This window comes from Lynx rufus, unplaced genomic scaffold (assembly GCF_022079265.1).
Source record: "Lynx rufus isolate CCGP_SWC_20201006 ecotype Redwood Valley unplaced genomic scaffold, mLynRuf1.p SCAF_3, whole genome shotgun sequence".
Classification (NCBI taxonomy): Eukaryota; Metazoa; Chordata; class Mammalia; order Carnivora; family Felidae; genus Lynx; species Lynx rufus.
Genome location: NW_025814845.1, coordinates 39735001 through 39755843, shown reverse-complemented (window position 1 = coordinate 39755843; position 20843 = coordinate 39735001). Strand labels below are relative to the sequence as shown.

General features: G+C 44.1%; 1 protein-coding gene across 1 annotated transcript in view; it reads left to right on the top strand.

The window, feature by feature from the left end:
* The first annotated feature begins 20526 nt into the window (after positions 1-20526).
* The window catches only part of LNX1 (ligand of numb-protein X 1), a 37516-nt gene continuing 37199 nt past the window's right edge, over positions 20527-20843 (top strand). The window contains exon 1 of the mRNA XM_047092243.1: positions 20527-20678. Coding sequence (XP_046948199.1) covers positions 20527-20678 — 152 coding nt within the window. The remainder of the gene's footprint in view (positions 20679-20843) is intronic.

Here is a 20843-nt window from a genome sequence, read left to right as displayed (position 1 = left end):
ATTTTTGGGAGAGAGAGAGAGCACGAGCAGGGGAGGGGCACAGAGGGCGACAGAATCCGAAACAGGCTCCAGGCTCTGAGCTGTCAGCACAGAGCCCGATTCTGGGCTCAAACCCACAAACCACGAGATCATGACCTGAGCCGAAGTCGGACGCTTAAGGCACTGAGCCACCCAGGTGCCCCAACCTACCATGTTTTTGATTCAAGAAACTCCCTGATTCCATCCATCATTAAGAACTTACGAACACTGGAGCTATCTCCATCCACCAGCCTGACTGACTGTTCTCTCCCCATGGTGATGGCCAGGGAACTTTGACTGAGGGTCAGAAATATTTCTATGATTTGCTGAGGTCAAAACAGAGCTGGAATTGCAGCCAGGAAGTCAAGCATCTTTGTGTGTGGTTCGCTCGGTAGGCTAGTTTGGGCTGAAAGCAGGTACTGCAAAAATAAGAGGTGGGAAAAGACGTCTGTTTGACTCTTCTTGGCTTACCAGCTGTATGGTTTTGGGCAAGAGACAGAGCTTTTAATTCATTTTCTTCAGTGTGTAAGAAAGCGGAATCACATCCCACACTGAGTGGCTGTGGAAGTTTGAAATGAGCGTGAAAGAAGAGTGAGGGCGTGTGAAGGCCCTGTGGCTGCAAACAGCTCTAAAGCGTAGATTCCTATTTGCGCAACACAGGAGAGCTTTCTGGAAACATCCAAATCCAGCACAGATTCCACCTGTACACCCTAAGAGTCCTTCCACATGAGACATTTAGATCACGCATAGATTAGAAGAAAGCACCCCCTTGGCAAGTCGACAGAGCTTCCCCCTCCCAAAGAAAGGGCCCCTTTCTCTTGGCTGTTGTATCCTCTGCTGACACTCAGCTCAGAAAGCAGAGCACTAGCTGAATGTCAGCCCCCTGAACCCTCCGTTGACCCCCTTTGTGCAGGAGCCAAACTGTCCAACTATGTTTATTTCCCCTAAACCTTATAATCTCCTCAGAAATGCAATTAACTTTCCAGGAATTGGATTGGTCCTAGAAGTAACGTTTACTGATAGAAAGACATGGGCGTAAAGCCAGACAGACATTTTTCATGTTTTGATCTGCCATTTACTAATCGTGTTAGAATGAATGACTTCAAGGAAAAGCATCTTGGTGGTCTTGTTATGTGACCTTGGATGCGTGACTTAGCATCTCTAAATCGGTTTCCTTATCTGTACAATAGAGAACACCCACACGTGCGTCTCCAGAGTTAGTGATGAGTATTAAATGTGAACGATACCATGGATGAAAGGGTAGCATAGGGCTCAATAAATGTTCTTTTCCTGGAGTGCCGTTTCTTCTGCCACTTCCAGATTTGGCTCTTTGGTTATTTCTGGGACAGGAGATCTCACTCTTGATCACTAGCTCTTCAAATCACAATTTCAACAAGATCATGGTTTCAGTGCTAACAAGGTCCGATGAAAACCTTGTTGACAGTCATTTCAAAACAGGTATAAAAACACACTTCAGCTTAAACCTTAGGACTCTTATCAAACCATGTCTTCTCAAAACAAAGCAATACTATTGACATTAAGGGAGTAGACATTAGCCAAATCTGGTTTTCTGGTGGAGCAAAGACCCTTATCCAAAATGGCAGTATTATGTAATCTAATTGATGGTCAGTTTAAGAATAGGCTGGCCAGCTGGATTACAATTAAGTTACTAGAAAAAGTCCTCTGAAAAGCAGTTCTCAGTATCCTAATTCACAAAATCCTCTACTATAATTGACCAAATCCTCTGTCATCGACAGGCAAGCAGGAAGATGGGGAAACGTCTGTCGATGTATTTTGGGACAATTGGCAGAGTAAAGTGAGGCACTAATTGTTTCGAGAATCTGAAACTGCCTGAATCCACAGTGATTTCTGCAATGTTTTGGGGTCTGTCCTCATTCAAAGAGGCCGAAACTAACCTTCCAAGTTCACCTATGAAGCAGAAAATTAATGGTCTCCTTCTAGTAGACCACTGATGTTATGAGATGTGCATATTTTTATTTGAAAACTCACTGTACCTCTTGAGATCCTAAATTTCAAAGTTCAAAGTATAGGGGTCTTTCTCTATAATAATACTTTTTCTTTGCTAGGAACATAAACCCATGGCAAGGTGGGTATTTCCTTGGAAGATTTCTAGAGGGTCCTGTTGTTTAGTCTAGCTGGAGGTCTACTTGATTATTTATCTGCATATTATGACAAAAACTATTATCTACATCTTAATACAAATATAAAATATCTAGAAGAGTTCAGATCCAAAGGATGTTAGCACCAAATTCCATCACATAAAGTTGTAGGTCCTTGCATTTTGTGATAATACTCTGTAGCTTCACTTCTAAATCTCTTGCTTCTATTTTTGGTAGATGGGCAAAAGCTTGATTTGAACAACCTGAAGTCCACATTGTCTTAATAAATCTGGGAACTCCATTTATTCCCTCTAGAATAATTGGACAGATTAAAATGTTTGACCTCAGTGGTTTCAGTGCAGTTCTTTGGTGATAGATTTGTCGTGAATAGGTTGAGTGATAAATTGGATGGTTGGCAAGTGGCCAAAGTTTAAGTTTCATTTATGGGTTTTTTTTCCTATTCCCTTTCTTTGCCTTCTCTTCCCTAGGGATGGTTGAATTCCTAGAGAGGTAAAATGAATAGGAATCAAATGGATTGAAACCCAAAAGGCAACCTTAGAGCCTACAAGTGACAAAAAGTAGGAGCTAGGGCCAGGTTGAGGATTCAGTACGGGTAAGAGGAGTCAAAACTAAACACTGACGTTTTGAAGGGTCAGTAGTAACGACAGAACCTTTAACATGTAGGCAAACCCTAAATTCTGTTTATCAAAAATCACTAAGAACACATGGTGAGCAGAGTAGTACTTTAAGACATTGACTCACCTCAAGGATCTTAGAATCTTAGCATTCATGGTCTGTGAGTGTGTTGGAGAAGCAAGTATGGAAACGAATGATAAAGTAGGGGACGTTATTAAAATTATTTCAATTTTTACATAAAAGTGCCAAGCCAATGGGGCGCCTGGGTGGCGCAGTCGGTTAAGCGTCCGACTTCAGCCAGGTCACGATCTCGCGGTCCATGAGTTCGAGCCCCGCGTCGGGCTCTGGGCTGATGGCTCGGAGCCTGGAGCCTGTTTCCGATTCTGTGTCTCCCTCTCTCTCTGCCCCTCCCCCGCTCATGCTCTGTCTCTCTCTGTCCCAAAAATAAACGTTGAAAAAAAAAAATTAAAAAAAAAGTGCCAAGCCAAAATCTATCCAGCTTTATTAAAGATACTTTTGACAAACAGTCATGGTATTTCAGGTAGGACGTAGGCAGAGAGGATTGCTAATAGTATACAACCTTCCAACTTCCTTCTTCAATGAACTACCAAAATCAGAAAGGCTATAAAACCCATGGAATAGGGTAACATTTTTACATAAGTAGTTGGAATCAAGAATTTACTTGTTGAAATCTTCCTGCTTCATTATTCAATAAGTGTTCATCAAAAGCCTCCTATTTATCACACACTCAACATAACTCCCAGTAGAGATTTATCATTTTAGGCTTATGGTTAGAGCTAAAAGAGAATCCAGTAGGTTCTATTTGAAGGTTTTAGCCACTTAAGGTAATAGGAAAAAAAAAAAAAAAAACTTGAATGGCTTGTTGAAATTCCTAGGAATCCATCATTGTGTTTATTGAAGTGGTATCTCAACTGATCCCTTGAGTTACTTATAAGTTTTGGGAATATTTCATGATCATGTTGGCTAGCCTTTGAGGGGTGGTTTGCCTGGTTATACCTTAATTATATCATGCAAGTAAACAAAACTAATAATTCCACTGCTAGTGTTTCAGATGAAACTTATTTGTGCCTCCTTATGCTACTTATGGTAGCCTCCCACACATACTATGGATAAGTGAATACTGTCCAGGGGAGGAGATGGCAGTGAGTCAATTTCTCCCCTTATCCAAGTCCAGATGATTTCAGCACAGAAAGAAACCCTATGGTACCTCGTTCCCTGGGGGGACAACACAACCAAGTTCTACCCCAGACTTTATCCTAGACCATTCTCTGCACAGCACTCAAGGAGGGATGAGGGAGAGGACTCAGCTACCCTGCAGACAAGGACACCTGGCCACCCAGACATCAACGATGAAATGGCTTCAAGAATTCACATGGCAGTGATTGGTCAGTGGGCAGATTGTGCAAAGCAGATTGCGTAATTCAATCAATTAAAATTTGTGAGACGGGAAGGATTGGGCTAGTAGTTCTCAACCGTGGCCACACATTGGGCTTGCCTGGGGAGATTAATGAAAACACCAATGTTTAGTAGACCCACCCCAGAGATTGATTTAAGGGGTCTGGAGTACCTGATAGGCTGAATTTTAAAAATCTTCTCAGGTCATTCCATCGTTCAGCTAAGGTTGAGAACCATTAGGGGAGTAAGCAAGTTGATGCACTGTTTAACAATCTATCTCAAAAACCTTAAATGTGCATCTACTTGGTCTTGGCCCAGCTATGGAAAAGCAACACAAAAGCAAATACATACGTACTTGCACATCTGTGCATTGAAAAGAAATTGGAAGGATAAACCGATTAGCACGAGTTTTAATTGGGGATAGAGTTAAGAGGTTGTTCTCGCTTTTCTCTATTGTCAAAAATATCTTCCATGAACTTCTGTTGTCTTTTGAAATTAAAGACCATTTACATTTGATTCTAATAACACGAAGCATTTCATGAATGCATCCTGTCTTCACCCCTGTATGCAACACATGATCTCAGGAAGTTTTGATCTAGTCAGAGAAACACATCACTCCGTGTCGATATGTAGTAAAACACTGAGGTCCTGGGGTAAAACTAGTTCCTACTATACTTGTTTGCCTGCCTGTCTTCCTTCTGTGCTAGATTGCTAACTAAGAGGGAAGTCTTACGAGCACCTAGCCTTGTGCCTTACATTTGGTGGACTTTAGCCATCGCTCACATATTTGTGGAACGAATGAATGAGAGAAGAGAGATTCCCCTGACACCTCAATGGAGAAAGTGGGATTAGGGGCAGGTCTTGGGGAAATGAGTTGGATTTGTTTGAACGGCAGCCACTCCAGGTGGGGAGCCAGCTCAAACAAAAACCTGTGGGAGAGGCCCGTGTGACGCGAGGAGGGACAGTTTGTAGTGTGCTAGACTGCAGAGAGCCTTGTCTAGAGCAGCGACTGTGCCCAAACAGAGGAATCGAGCAGAGTGATAATCAGAGGGGGGCCTGGAAAGAGAGACGGAGAAAGGAGAGGCTTTCCGTTATCCTAGAAGTAAATAGTAGAGTCCCTCACTTTCCCTTCCGTCCATTTGCATAACACAATTTGGGGGAAAGGAAATCTGATTCACAGGACAGGAAAGGTGATTTCCTTCCAATATGTTGAAAGGGAAGAGGAAGCTCAATTAGCAAATAGAAACTGGCTGATAAAGTAGAATTTTTGGGTGTGTTTCATGCAAAACGATTCGTCACAAGAGGGCCAAATATCTTTGCATGACACGTTCTCAAACAGAATGAGGGAGAACACACTTCCTCAACATCCGAGTGCCCAGTCGTATGTCCAGGAGGCCTCCTGACACCCAGCTCAGAAGGGGCTCGGAGAAAGTCCAGCATTTCATAGTTTCCCTAAGAACCGGAATGGAATGCACATTGAGGAATGAAGGAAATGCTTTGACATGTCGTCTGGCAATGATTTCCACTCGAATGCCATACCGTCTTCTCCCGCCCCCACCTGCATGCCAAGCCGTCACCTCTGGACAGGCGCTGGGGTTGTGCAGGCTTCACAAAAACTCGAGGTGTTCAAAAAAGACTCCTCTTGAGCAAATGGAAAGCTAGGCTGCTTTCAAAGCCAGCCTGAAAACCTCACTGGGCGGCAGTGATATTTACAAACCCTCACCACTATGAAATCCACCCTTTCCCAGTTACCCTAAAAACATTTCCTAGTCAATCCTGAAATAGAAAAGTACAGTTGATCCATAGCCCGCTTTCCCGAAAATGAGAAGCTAACCTTTAGTTAGTTCCAAGTGTTTTAAAGGTAAAGATGATCATTCTTAATGGAACTGAGAATTGCACAGACCAAATGTTAACCAAAAAAGACAACCTCCCCCTTCACCCCCTCCCCCCCCCCACCACCACACACACCCCCTCAATCCATGGAGAGAAAGCTCAAATCATCTGTGCCATGAGAACTGTCTGTTCCCTCCCCCAAAGTGTCCAGGAAAACAACTCTGTGACCCCGAAGATGCAGGAGACTCAGGGAATGGATAAACTATTCTGACGTCTCTGTGAGGAATTGACCTGGCATCTGGACTGTGCCTGAGCCCTCAGCCATCCCTCATTAAGCACTGTCAAGTTCACATCTGGCTGCGGCTTTAGAACCCTGAGCATCACCCCAGGGAGCAGCACTGGTATTTATCAGGCACTGCTGGCTATCGGCTGGGCTCTTCCTAACTGAACAGTGGAGTCGATTCTCCTGGTGCCTGGAAGCTCTGGAATTTCACGCGGTTTGGACGTGCAAGGTGCTGTACCAAGTCAGCAGTGAGGGTGGCCCTGTGGACCCCCTTCTAAGAGGGTGTCATGTGAGTACGTGCGGGGAGGCACCCGAAACCACAGAAGCCCCACCCAACTCGCTTCTGTTTCTGAGAAATCGTGGCAAAAATCGATGACGGTGACGAGCGTATTATTTGGAGTCAGAGCTCTGACTTTAGGTTCTGTCTCTGCTACTTGCAGGGTGAGCGGCTCATCCTGGTTTACTTGGGGGGCTCACCTGATTTTAAAACTGGAACCCCCTCATCCCAGGACCCCAGTCAGTCCTACGCAAACTGGGATGGCTGGCCACCTTAGCGACTAACTGCTTAACCCTGGGCAAGTGAACTTTTGGATTAAGTTTCCGCATTCGCAGCATGGGGATGATACTATTCTCTACCCCATTATGTTGTTGGGAGGGTTGAATGAAAGCGGGTGAAGGGCTTAGGGCTGCCTGGCCCGTGTCAAGGGCTATGTGTTTTAGTTATTCCAAGAGTAATAAGTGGAATTATTAAGAATTATTAATAAGTGGAATCTCAGGAGTGGAGGCCTGAGATTGCTGACGGTACCAAACCCTCTCTGGGCTGTGTTCTCCTGACATCCATACCTAGGAGGAAGTTTCACTGCTACATCAGGCCCCAGTTAGAGCGCAACAACTGATCATAACAGAATTGAATTGTAACCACCTACTGTCATTTATGTGAATGGCCTCTCAGATTCTTGTACTCCACTCCCCCTTGTTCTTCGTGCGACGATGTCCGGTGGCGAAATGCCTCTGTGGCACCGTGAGGTGAATGGCGTGGGCGTGGTGGCCTAGCATTAGGCCACTGCTAACCTTGTAACTATATGCCGGAAGGGGGGTTCTGCTTCCTGGCTGCAACGACGAGTGCTGTGTCTTTATACTGCACATTTGAATCTGAGTGCCTGGACGAAGGGGCTCTCTCTAGAAAAGGAGTGAATCCCTTAGAGGTGCTCGCATACCCTGACAAGATCCTTTTAAGCCTCTGCCTCCGGGGATGCTGGGGGCCACACCTATTCTCAGAAATAACTAGGTCTTTTTAGAGAGGAAGAATGGCAGGGAGACAGCACGTCCAAGGGCATGTGGGGACCACCGTACCTGCTCCCCCCACACACTAACCCACCGAGAGTACCCTACAGACACGGCCTGTTGATGTGGCGGAAGTGAAGCCATATGGCGACGCGGAGCTCCCTGCTCCTCCTGTCAACTGCAGGCCTGAAGATGACCGCAGGGCCACACTTGCCAGCTCCTGCTGTTTCCATCGGTCATAGCCCGCTCAGCAGCTGACCGTGAACGGTATCTGCAGTAAAGAATACAAGGTTATAAATAACCTGCTCCTAAGGTTCCTTGCTTTCTCCCTTCCTCCTACGTTGCCGTCGCTCCGAATCCTCAGCCACCAGGGGGCATGGTATCTTCTAGCACTGGGGTGCATGCCTCAGTTAAAAGTCTTGGGTTAGAATGTCAGTGCCTCTATTTACCAGCTGTGTGACCTTAGGAAAGTTACTTAATCTCTCTGTGCCTTAATTTCTCACTAGCAAATGACGGTGGGGATCTTCCTCACTGACATGACGCGAGGACTATGTGGGCTAATTGTGTAAACCATGTAGAATAGCGCCTGGTCCACGGTAAGGATACTGTAGGTGCTGGCTGTGATTATGTTATTCACCTGTGAGTTGAGAATTGAAGCCTACAAAGATGTAGCCACAGATGGTCTTCCAGACCTAATGCTGTAAACAAATAGAAAAAATAGAAAAGCAGAGCCATTCGTATGAGGTTACAGAATATCTGCTTCTCGCCTGCCTCCCCCAAAACAAAAACTGAGCCCGTGTAGAGACTGGCCAACTGTTTCTAACGTCTGCAGGCAGTGGGTGATCTCCCCCATAGGTCAGTGTAGGAACCTATCAGCATCTTGGGTAAACTGAGTCAAGTGTGCTTGCTCAAGTTGTCGCTCGGGCACATGTGTTTCCTGAGCCAGTTCTACCGTAAAAGCACCCTGCACCTCTCCCCACTTCCCCGTGCCCAAGAGGCCGGCGTTACAGCTGCCCAAAGCTTGGCCTGCGTTTCCCTGTTGCTTTCCAGTGTGTTTTTAATTTTCCCTTTCTGGTATTCATTAACAAGTGAGGCAGGGGTGGTTGGAATTGCTGGGGACATTTTCCCTAGTGGTTTGGAGGCAGACGAAAGGGACTAATGAGAGGAAGGAGTATGTGGTTGGTGGTGATGTAAGAAGTCCATGGGCTCCCCAGGGTAAGGGCCTTTCAGGCTCAAGTTCATTCTCAGGGTCTAAACGAACTCCCAGAGGGTGGGCTTGACCAACCGATGACCTCTTTTACTTATTAACTGATGTTTACTTCACTCGTGGCTACACAAAAGTGCTAATGACTTTTTTTCACTTATGGTTTCTGATAGCTTTGCGAGCGACCACGTAATTTGATCCCAGGGAACGTGGGTTTTAACTTCAAGGAGGAGAAAAAGGCATCCAAAGAAGGAAAAATGACTTTACCTAGCATTCTTAGACCAAAGAGAGATTATTTAAGAAGCTACAGGTATACTGAATGAAATACAGAAAATTTCCAGTCTGAATTCAGGAAGGAAGTTCCCTAAGGAAGTCCTGTGCTCAGGACCAGGCTGCCTGAAAACCAGAGGAATCATATTAATAGAAGTTGTGTTACTGTTACTTGAGTCTTTTCCAAGTAACATGATCAGGATTAATTCGCAAGGGTGGGTCCTGCTCGAGGGTGGGCTCAGGGAGCTCACATGGGACTGTTTTGGAAGCTGATGACTGATGCATTTATTTTTATCTTGAGCACAAAGATTTCTAGTGCTGTGCATTAAGAGGATCATGAAATATTAGTTATCATGTATTTAAAATATACAGCCCGCCTTCTTCGAAGAATAGAAGGCAGCCTGCAACAAATAAAACACATCTGGGCCAGCACAATTAAAAAGTATAAACAGAAAGCATCAAATAAAAGGAGCAAAAGGAAAAACACAGTGCAGGGCACTATGCTAAGTGAAATAAGTCTGACAAACACAAATACCGTGTGATCTCGCTCACATGTGGAATATTAAAAAATAGAGATAGAACAGATTGGTGGTGGACAGGAGGGGGTGGGTGGGTGTGTTAAATGGACGAAGGGTGTGAAAAGGTGCAAACTTCCAGTTATAAAATAAGCATGGGGATTCACTGTAAAGCATGGGGACTATAGTTAATGATGCCGTATCGCATACTTAAAAGTTGCTCAGAGTAGGTCTTAAAAGTTCTCATTACAAGGGAAGAATTGTAACTGTGTAGGTGATGGAAGTTAGTAGACTTATTATCATTTGATCACTTAGGAGATCATTTTGAAATGCAAACACATATCAAATCATGTACACCTGAAACTAATGCTATTTGTCAATTACACCTCAAAACCCATCAAAAGGAAAAAAGCCATCTGGGCTAACACAATTAAAAGTATGAATAGAAAGCATCTAATGAAAAGAATAAGAAAAAACCGTTGTTCCCCAAATCTCTCAGGCTGCTGACCCAGCCACATCCTTGAGAGCTGTTAGCACAGTATTGAAAGCTCATGGTGAGCGAGACGAGCCAGACTTTTACTCTCATGGAACCTGTCTTCTTTGGGGGGAGACACGTATTTGGAAAGGAGGCAAGTAAACCTACAAAATAACTTCCAAAGATGTTAAGGTGCCAGGAAGTGAAAGCAGGTGCTGCTGGGAGAGGTGGTCTGTTTTAGATTGATGGGGTCTCTGAGGAGGTGACTTTGAGCCTTCCACTGTCAACTTCATGCCTCTGGCTCCCTCCTACCCACTCCTGTGTTGGCATCCGATCCCTCGCTTGTGGGCATGGTGTAACCCTGCTGGACCTCAACAGTGGTTTATGGACTGGTAGTCAGGTGTCTTGGGTTTTATCCCCAGCTCACTCCTAGCATCTGCCCTCCTCATTGGTCTCACTTCAGCTCTGCTTTTTTCCCTGTCAGTGTCACTTGGGAGAAAGTCTACATCGAACCCCATGAGGCTGGTACCTGTCATGTACTTGCATCCTTGGGGCCTTTGAAGGTAGCATTTGTATCTAGACTGCTAGATCAATGTCCTTCATTTTTCTAGACTCGTTTCCAAGTTCACCTCTTCTGGGGAACCTTCCCTGATTACCTTCAAGCAGAATGCACGGCCTCATTCCTCTGATCTCTCAGCACTTGGCTTGTACTTCTGTCTCTCTCAGATAACGTAGCCTGATGGTTTTTCTGTTTCCATGTTCATTTCCTCGGGTGCATACACTGTAGAGGGTGTTTTTTTTGTTTTTTGTTTTTTAATTTTTTTTTTTAACGTTTATTTATTTTTGGGACAGAGAGAGACAGAGCATGAACGGGGGAGGGGCAGAGAGAGAGGGAGACACAGAATCGGAAACAGGCTCCAGGCTCCGAGCCATCAGCCCAGAGCCCGACGCGGGGCTCGAACTCACGGACTGCGAGATCGTGACCTGGCTGAAGTCGGACGCTTAACCGACTGCGCCACCCAGGCGCCCCAGAGGGTGTTTTTGTTTTTGCCTGTTACACAATAATTATGTTAGTTACTGTTTATTGCTACTGTATTTCAGGTCCTGTTAGGCACTTTGCATGAATCTTTAAATCTTACAGTAAACATCATTGTGCCCATTTTATACCTGGGAAATGAGGCTCAGGGATTAAGGAACTTGTTCGAAGTCACGGAACAGGAAGGTAGCAGACCTAGGGTTCCCACCCATATGTTTTAAACTTGAAAGCCTGGGCTTTTTCCACCTCGCTGTGTCCTCTTTCTCAGGAAGCACTCCATGAGTGTTCATTGAATGAAAAAAAAAAAGTATTTTAAAATCAGCCCACTCTACCAGCATAATCCATCAAAGGAAGATGTATGGTAACTATTACTTCTATGTGTTTAATAGTTTTAAAATCCATATCAAATGAAATCCTATTAAAGTTACTAGGGAAAAAGAAAAGAGGAATTAAAAAAATGTCTTCCCTCCTCCCTCTCCTTTTTCGCCTCTTCAGTTGGGATGAGGGGAAGGGAAAGGAACATCATGAGCTTGCTGAGGGAAAAAGACTGGGATGCTATTGCAATCAGCCACGATAATTATGTGTTATCAGGGCCACGGGGGGTGAGTCCATCCATTCCCAGTTTGATAATTTCAATAAACAGAATGCCAGAAGGGTGACTGACTGTTCAGTTCAACTCAACAAATGTTTGTTGAGTGCCTGCCCTAGGAAATGTACATGCTATTCAGACCTTCCGAGAGGCACCTCGGTAAGCAAGACTTTGTCCCTTTAAAGCCTCTGAAACAAGACTTGCCCAGAGCTAACTGGTCAACCAAGGCCGAGCTAATGTGCCTGGAACATAGGCGGGCGGGGGGGAGGGGTGGTGATGTGGGAATCCACAAGCTAACTTCCCCCAGCACCAATATGAGTACCAACGAGGAAGTCATTGCTCGTTGAGGGACCGAGATTTCAGAGTTTGGCTCTATTGGCTGAATTACGCAACTAGACTCTTTCCACCTCCCTTTGGAGCTTGCATTCTGTAGAGGGGAAAAAAAAAAAAATAAGCAGGATGAGCCAGAGAAAGCTGCTTTAAATAATAGGGTAGTTGGGGAAGGTGGATTTTAATCACAGACCTGAAGATAAAGGAGCAGACCAGGTGGGAATCTGAAGAAAGTGTTCCAGACAGGGGCAACAGGATGCAAAGCAGGAATGTGCTGGGCCTGGTGAGGACCAGCAGGGGGTGAATGAGTGAGGGGTGGGGTAACCGGACAGAGAACACAGGCTCTGTGAGCCATTGCAAGCACCTTATGCAAATAGGTGGGGAAGAGAGAAAAGTGTAGAAGCAGGGATGCCTCTTAGGAGGCTGTTACGATAACCCAGGCATGGATGGTGGCCGTGGAAGTGATGAGAAGTAGTTGGATTCTGGATATATCTTGTTGGTTGTATTTGGAGTGTTGAGAGAAAGAAAGGAATCGGGGATGGCGCTGAGGGTCTTGGCCTGAACACCAGGAAGATATATGGTGTTGTTCAATAAAACAGGAAGATGTGGGAAGAGCTGATTTGGCAGGGAACCTTAGGGTGTTTGGATATGTTAAGTCCAAGGTGCCTATGAGATGAGGAGGTGAAAACATGGAGGAAGCAGGTTGATATGTGAGCCTGGAGAGCAGGGGGAAGTTCTGGGCTGGAGGCCAGGCCATGGGAGGGGTGAAAGCATAGAACCCCACAGCTTGGATTCAAATCCCAGCCGCACTCGGGGAACCCAGACAAGTCTTCCTTCCCTTCTGGCTTCCACATCCTCTTCTGTGAGGAGTGGAGGCAGCCTAGTGAATGTTCCCTTCAACCATTGGGAAGGTTGAAGAAGGCCACATATGGAGAGCATAACACAGTATGTAGCAGATCGATAGGTAATAGCGGTCTTCTTTCCAGCCCCCTCCTGGGCTGCCAGACCCTGTAGTGAGCCCAATGACCCACACGGATGAGGCAAGGCCCAGAATGTCGGCCCGAGGAATTGAGACAATCCGATAAGCAGTGGGAAATATTTCTATGGGAAATTTTTTGAGTAAAAAGAAATTGTGTGGGTGAGGTTAGGATGGAGTGGGCGGGGGGAAAGACTGGTAGCAGGGAGATGGGCCAGGTTTGTTGCAGAATGATGGAGGTACAGGGTCAGGAGGGCCAGGGTGATGGCACAAGAGATGGAATACATGTGACTGAGGGCCACCAAGCACCTTGACAAAGGCTGTCTCTGAGGACGCACTATGGCTTCCTGAGAATCTCGGTGGCCTGTCCAAGGACACAACAGGGAGAGCCTGTCACTATGTCATGGTGACCACGTCTCTTGCAGCAGTCTCCAGGCCTAGCCCCGAGGACCTGGAGCAAAGTTTGAGTCACTCATCCTGTTCAGTGGAGCAGCTGAAGCCTAAGACCCAGCTGTGGGCGGGGGGAACTCACTTCCCTCCAGAGCTTTCTGATCTTGGTTCTCCTTGCCTGAAAGAGTGAGTACATCCATTAGGGTTGAATGGCTCCCTTTCCCATTATGTAACGACTTAGGGCAAGTAATTAGCTCTCCCAGGAGTGAAAGGCCAACAGTTGAGAATTCAATGTCCTTCTCCAACTTGGATCAGAAATAGGGCTGGGGCAAATGATGAAAGGGAAGCCCCTTTGAGAGCCATCTCCCCTACGCATGCCAAACACAGACCGTCACTCAAGTGGGGAGAGAGGGAGATTGGGGAGACAGTAAAAGGACAGCCCTGCCTCAAAGAGGACTGATAAGAGAGAAATGGGTCTGACCTACTGACGTTGACAGGGTTATTATTTTTTTTTATTTTTTTTTTATTTCCAGAGGGAGAAATTGTCATCCCTTAAGATACATCTGACCTTCAGATGTATTTTGGCTCACACAACGTTCGCTAAAGTGGTGAATTTGTTGTCAACTTAAAAAAAAATCAAGAGACTGTACATAAGATTTCAGCTTATGAAGTTTTCACCCCAGCCACACTGGGCTTTTATTTTTTTTCTTAAGGTACAGTTGACATAGATTAGTGACGAATTTCCGGTGTACAACATAACGATTTGATATTGTGAAATGATTTCCACAATACGTCTAGTTAACATCTATCTCCTGCATAGTTACAACATGTTATTTTGGAGACGAGAAGTTGTAAGATTTACTCTTACCGACCTTCAACTATGCAAATGCATTATTATGAACTATACTCACCCTGCTGTACATCACACCCCTATGACTTCTTTTATAACAGACATTTGTATCTTTTGATCCACTTTACCCATTTTACCCACCTCCACATTCCCCTCTCTGGAAACCCCCAATCTATTTCTATTACTTCTGGGTTCTCTTGTTTTGCTTTTGCTACTGTTGTTTTATTTCTTTTTTTTTTTTAAGTTTATTTATTTATTTTTGAGAGAGAACAGGAGTGGGGGAGGAGGGAGAGACAGAGACACAAAATCCAAAGCAGGCTCCAGGCTCTGAGCTGTCAGCACAGGACCCAACGTGGGCTTCAAACTCACCAACCACGAGATCATGACCTAAGCCAAAGTCAGACGCTTAATCTACTGAACCATCCAGGCCCCCCACTACTGTTGTTTCAGATTCCACAGATCATATGATATTTGTCTTTCTTTGACTTACTTCCCTTAACATAATGCGCTCAAGGTCCATCCATGTCACAAATGGCGAGATATCCTTCGTTTTTCTGGTTCCGTAATATTTTATCATATTGTATATACCACATTTTCTTTATCCATTCATTCGTTGGTGGACACTTGTTTCCATATCTTGGCTTTTGTGAATAATGCTGCAGTGAACGTGGGGTGCAGATGTTTTTTGAACTGGTGTTTTTGTTTTCTTCCAAAAAAATCCCAGAAGTGAATTGTCGGATCATATGGTATTTCTATTTTAGTTTTTTTGAGGAACCTCAAAACCTAGAGTGGCTGCAGCAACTTACATTCCCACCAACAGCACACAAGGTTACCTTTTCTCCACGTCCTCACCAACACTTCTTTCTTGGTCTTTAATAATAGCCATTCTAACGGGTGTGACATGATATCTCATGATGGTTTTCATTTGCATTTCCCTGATGTTTGGAGATGGTGAGCATATTTTCATGTACCTGTTGGCCATCTGTGTATGTTCTTTGGGAAAAAAAGTCTATTGAAATCTTTTTCCCATTTTTAATTGTTTTCTGTTATTGTATGAATTCTTTCGATGTTTTGGAGATTAACCCTTTATGAGATAATATGATTTGCAAATACCTTCTTTCATTTTGTAGGTGCCTTTTCAATTTGGTGATGGTTTCCTGTGCTGTGCAGCAGCTTGTTAGTTTGAGGTAGTCCCACCAGTCTAGTTTTGTTTTCACTGCCTTTGTTTTCGGTGTCAGATCCAAAAAGTCATCCTCAAGACCAATGCCAAGGAGCTTACTGCTTATGCTTTTTTCTACGAGTTTTATAGTTTCATGTCTTACATTTAAGTCTTTAATCCATTTTCATTAGTTTTAAGGCTTTTTTAATGTTTATTTTTGAGAGAGAGAGAGAGAGAGATAGAGCATGAGCAGAGGAAGGGCAGAGAGAAAGAGAGAGAGACAGAGACAGAATCCGAAGCAGGCTCCAAGCTCCAACCTGTTAGCACAGAGCCCAACGTGGGGTTCGAACTCATGCACCATGAGATCATGACCACAGCCAAAGTCAGACGCTTAACCAACTGAGCCACCCAGGTGCCCCAAGTCTTTAATACATTTTGAGTTAGTTTTGGCATATGGTGTGAGACAGGGGTCCAATTTTATTCTTTTGCATGTGGCTGTCCAGTTTTCCCGGCACCATTTCTTGAAGAGACCACCCTTTCTCATTGTATGCTATTGACTCCTTTATCATAAATTGACCACATTTGTGTGGGTTTATTTCTGACTCCATGCTGTTTCCTAGATCCACGTGTCTGTTTTTATGACAATACTAGACTGTTTTGAAATCAGGCAGCACGAGGTCTCCAGGTTTGTTCTTTCTCGAGATTGCTTTGGCTATTAGAAGTCTCTTGTGGTTGCATACAAATTTTAGGATTGCTTATTCTATTTCTGTGAAAAATGGCATTGGAATTTTGATAGGGATCGCTTTGAATCTAGATTACTTTTAGATATTTTAACAATATTCTTCTAATCCATGAGCACAGAATATCTTTATTTGCATCTTCTTCAATTTCTTTCATCAATGTTTTACAGTTTGCAATGTATAGGTCTTTTACCAATTTGGTTAAATTAATTCAGAAGTATTTTCTTTCTTTTGATACGATTATAAATGGAATTTTCTTAATGAATTATCAGAAAATGCTCGTATATAGAAACACAACAGAATTCTGCATATTGATTTTGTATCCTGCAACTTTACTGAATTCGTTGCTTAGTTCTAATAGTCTTTTGGTGGAGTCTTTAGGGTTTTCTATAATATCCTGTCATTTGCAAATAGTGACAGGTTTACTTCCTCCTTCCCAATTTGGATGCGCTTTATTTCTTTTTCTTACCCCATTGATCTTAGGCTGGTCTTCCTGAGACCTAGATCAGTGAAGTCCTATGACGGCTGCTGTACCCTTGAAATGGAGCAGAGCTGCTCGCCATGGACCCCAGCTGGCCTGACCTTCCCCATTTCCTCACCTCACTTCGCTAGCATATGAGTTCACAAGTCTTGGTTTAAAGTAGGCTCACACTGGGCAATTAATGAATTTGATGTGAAGAGCAGACTTGATGTTTACCTAGTTCAGAAGTAAACCAAGACAGAACATGAGGGAAGTTAGATCAAAGGGAGGTTGTGTAGTTAGCCAGACTATTATGATGAGGGCACTAAGGCTCTCTTTCTTACAACTTCTGCTATCACAAGTGGGTAAGTTCCCTGTCAGAAGGTCCACTGCAAAGCAGCTCATGTCTCCTTGTTGGCTGAATTTAGCAGAACACCCCTTTAGAGCCTCTGTGAATTATGTTGGGGCCTATCCTGCTTCAGGTCAACTCTTGTTAGCAGCAAACTCATGGACTCAGGAATTTTTGCAAGAAGGGAGTTCATTTTCTCCCCATGCCCCTGCGAAAAAAAAAAAAAAAATTCCATGGAACATCCATTGTCCACATTTTTATATTTAGACTGATTTGCCTTTCAGTCAGTTAAGTGTCTAACTCTTGATTTCAGCTCAGGTCATGAGATCAAGTCCCATGTCTGGCTCTGCACTGACAGTGTGGAACCTGCTTGTGATTCTCTCTGCCTCTCTGTCTCTCTCTCTCAAAAATAAACAAACTTACACACACACACACACACACACACACTCACTGATTTGCTTCTGCTAACTGTGATATGGGAGCTCAGGATCCCAACTCCATTATTACCAAAACAATTTGATTTTCAGAGTTCCTTTGAACAGATAGCATATCCAAAATGAGTGATTTGGTTGAAATATGTTTTGTTTTGTTTTGTTTTATGTTCCCTGTATTCATCCTTCAAGTTCATGGCCATCACCCATCACCACCTGAGAGTACTTACTTCTCAGGATAACTAAAAGGGAGAATAAATCCTGCTTGCTTTGAACACAACCCAGGGTTCACCATATGTTCCCATCCTGGCCAATGCTAATCAGCTCTTCCCCACTCCTCCCCTCTTTTGTCCTTATAAATCAAGAGCCCTCAGTGTTAGTCACCACAAAAGAGATAATTAGTGAGTACAAGCTGCTACCTTCATAGATCATTCCGTGCCTCGGATTCCAGCTAAGCCAAGAAACTGGAACGAGCACCATCACATAATTATGAGTTGCTTTAGCAGAACATTTTTTATACAAGGCTATGAGTCTGAACGTTTAAATCTGGATTCTATACACCGCCCCCTGGCTGTTGTAAGGGTAGCTATGATGTGGGGCCAAAGGGAAGTTTACTTACCCATTTTATAAGGTTTTTCTTTCCTAGACTAAAAACTGTCTCTAGAACCCCAAGGATTTGGAACAGCAGGCGTTTCTTAATGCCATAGCCTTCAGATTTGGATATTTTAAATACCTTGACCCTCCACGTGGATGTGGCAGCAAAAGATATCGTCCCTTTGTTCCACTAGGGATATGCTGTATCCCCCCAGAAAGCCATGGCTTGTGCCCTTACCAGCCATTTGTCCAACTGGAAAATTCATTTCATGCTCTGGCAGGACCCATGGTCAAGGGCATTGCTGCCCCAAGAAAAGAAAGACTCTTTCCCGTCCAACTAAATAGTCTAGGAACTTCCTTCCCGTGCGTTGCTAACCAAATATCGCTGGCTTGCATAGCAGTGTTCCGCTCATGTATTTATGACTTTGGAGCTGTTCAAATGCATGCTGGCTTTTATTTTTTCCATCACACGGTGGTTCTTCCAATTTTTTAGTTTCCCATATCAACCACTTTGCTATTTTTAAGCAGAACCATTTCAAGCCTGAGTAGCTAATCCGAACAGTGAAACCTTACCAATTCAAGCAGAGAGCTTGTATTCTTCCAGTGAGGGAAAGACTAGCATTTAAAACTGGAGGCCTATTTCACTTTCTATAAGATAAGGGTAGAGGATTGTATAATCCAAGTTCTTCCTACTAATATTAAAACCACATTTCATCAAATCTAAGATGCCATTGATCATAAGGAACATGTTTTCTATACCAACAGTTTTAAAACTTGTCACTGGTTAAATTATTCCAAAACACCTTTAAAGATTTCCCTGCAATGTGTGGACTGGTCCCATCAGACTCCTGTGGCTTTGAAATCCGTTCAGACAAATCTGGTGACCTCTCCTGCCCTCTAGTTGTATCATTTGGCACGAAATAGGCCAATCCTTTTGAGTGATCTCAGTAAGGAAATGTAACACCACTTTTTATCTCCTTGGGAGTATCTGTGTTTCTGAGCAAATAAAGCATTTGCTGATCTCTTTGCAAGAAAATACGGAATTGCTGTCCTCCTACTAACGTTTAACATTTGCTTCATCAACATCAAACATTTACATGCCGCTGCTCTGTTTTTGAGACTTTTTACGTGTACACTAACTTTCCAGACCGATGCTGAATCCTAATGTAATCTTTTCTAAGACATTTAATGGCAGTGAAATTCAACGGGGTAGTCCCAAGAAAGGACACCTGTGACTGTTTGCCACGCTCAGACAATGGCATTTGCATCATGACTGCAGCTTGGCAACAGAAGCTGCATGACCCCTCAATCATCTGTGCATTCTAATCTCAGGAGATGTTAAAGTTTGCAAAAACAGGCCTCCTAGGATGGATCCGTTATGGAAGTAGCTACAGTCTATTGATAACTTACTGCATGTCTGGTAGGGTATCAAAATCTGGACAAGACTTAATATTGACCTGACCTCACCACTGCCCCAAATGTATGTCTGGATCAGGAAATTTAACCAGGTTCACAAAATTGCCCCCGACTACACCGGTAAACTTCAGAGCAAGGATTCTGATTCAGACAATAAGCCATCCTATCCACCAGCTGTATTTCTTCCGGCTATATAAATCGTGTACTCATCAACTGTAGACTGCTGTTTGATTCCATTTGTTTTTGAGAACGTGAACCATTGTTCCAAATAAGCGCTCAACCTATAGTCGTTTAAAATAGTTATTTAAAATAGCTCAACCACGGGGAGCCTGGGTGGCTCAGTTGGTTAAGCGTCCGACTTCAGCTCAGGTCATGATCTCATGGTTTATGAATTTGAGCCCCACATTGGGCTCTGTGCTGACAGCTCGGAGCCTGGAGCCTGCTTTGGGTTCTGTATCTCCCTCTCTCTCTGCCCCACCCCTGCTCTTGCTCTGTCTCTCTCAAAAACAAAAATTTTTAAAAAGCTCAACCACATAAGATTTTTCTGTAATGAATTGATAAAAATATCTTATAATTAGCATATCCGTTATGAGCAAAATGGCCATTTCTTAAAGGGGCTCCCCCACGTGATTTCTGCCTTCACAACCGCTGTGGGAGCTGATGTGGCCGTCTGCAGCTACTTCTCACCAGAGTGCAAGGAGATAGTTAACTCCTCACCATTTTCTGACCAAAACCCCACTTAAGAGCTGGAATGACTTGTTCAGTAGCACATGGGCACACACAGCAAAATATGGACTGAGATCAGCTTATATCTTGGTCTCTTGGCCCTTGGGCCCGCTCCTTTTTTTTTTTTTTTTTAATATTTGTTTATTTTTGACAGAGAGAGACAGAGCATGAGTGGGGGAGGGGCAGAGAGAGAGGAAGACACAGAATCTGAAGCAGGCTTCAGGCTCTGAGCTGTCAGCACAGAGCCCGACGCGGGGCTCGAACTCACAGACCACAAGATCATGACCTGAGTCAAAGTTGGACACTCAACCGACTGAGCCACCCAGGTGCCCTTGGGCCCGCTCTTTAACATGGACGGTGAATGGTTATAGGCAATTATGGCTTTAGTGTTTTTTTAAAGACCTTTAATGTAGTTTTACTTTCCCGATGTTAGAAGACCAGACAACGAATGACATTTTTAGTGGACAGGAGCCCCCAGCCCCTGATGCTGGCTACCAGCCCAGAGGTAGAGAATGGAAGCCGGGAGCCAGCTTGCCTCTAGGGAATGGTGCTGCTAAGCAAATCCCCGTGGCTTTGTGGTGATGGCGATTCTGTTTCCACAGACAGTTAAATATGGAATCTGGGAGGAGCTTTGTATTTATGTTCAGTGCTTTGGGAACCAAACCCAAAAGAAAGGACTGAGTGTGACTAAGGGCTTTCGTGGTCAAAATAAACACCAACAAGAGGGAATTACCAAGTCCAAA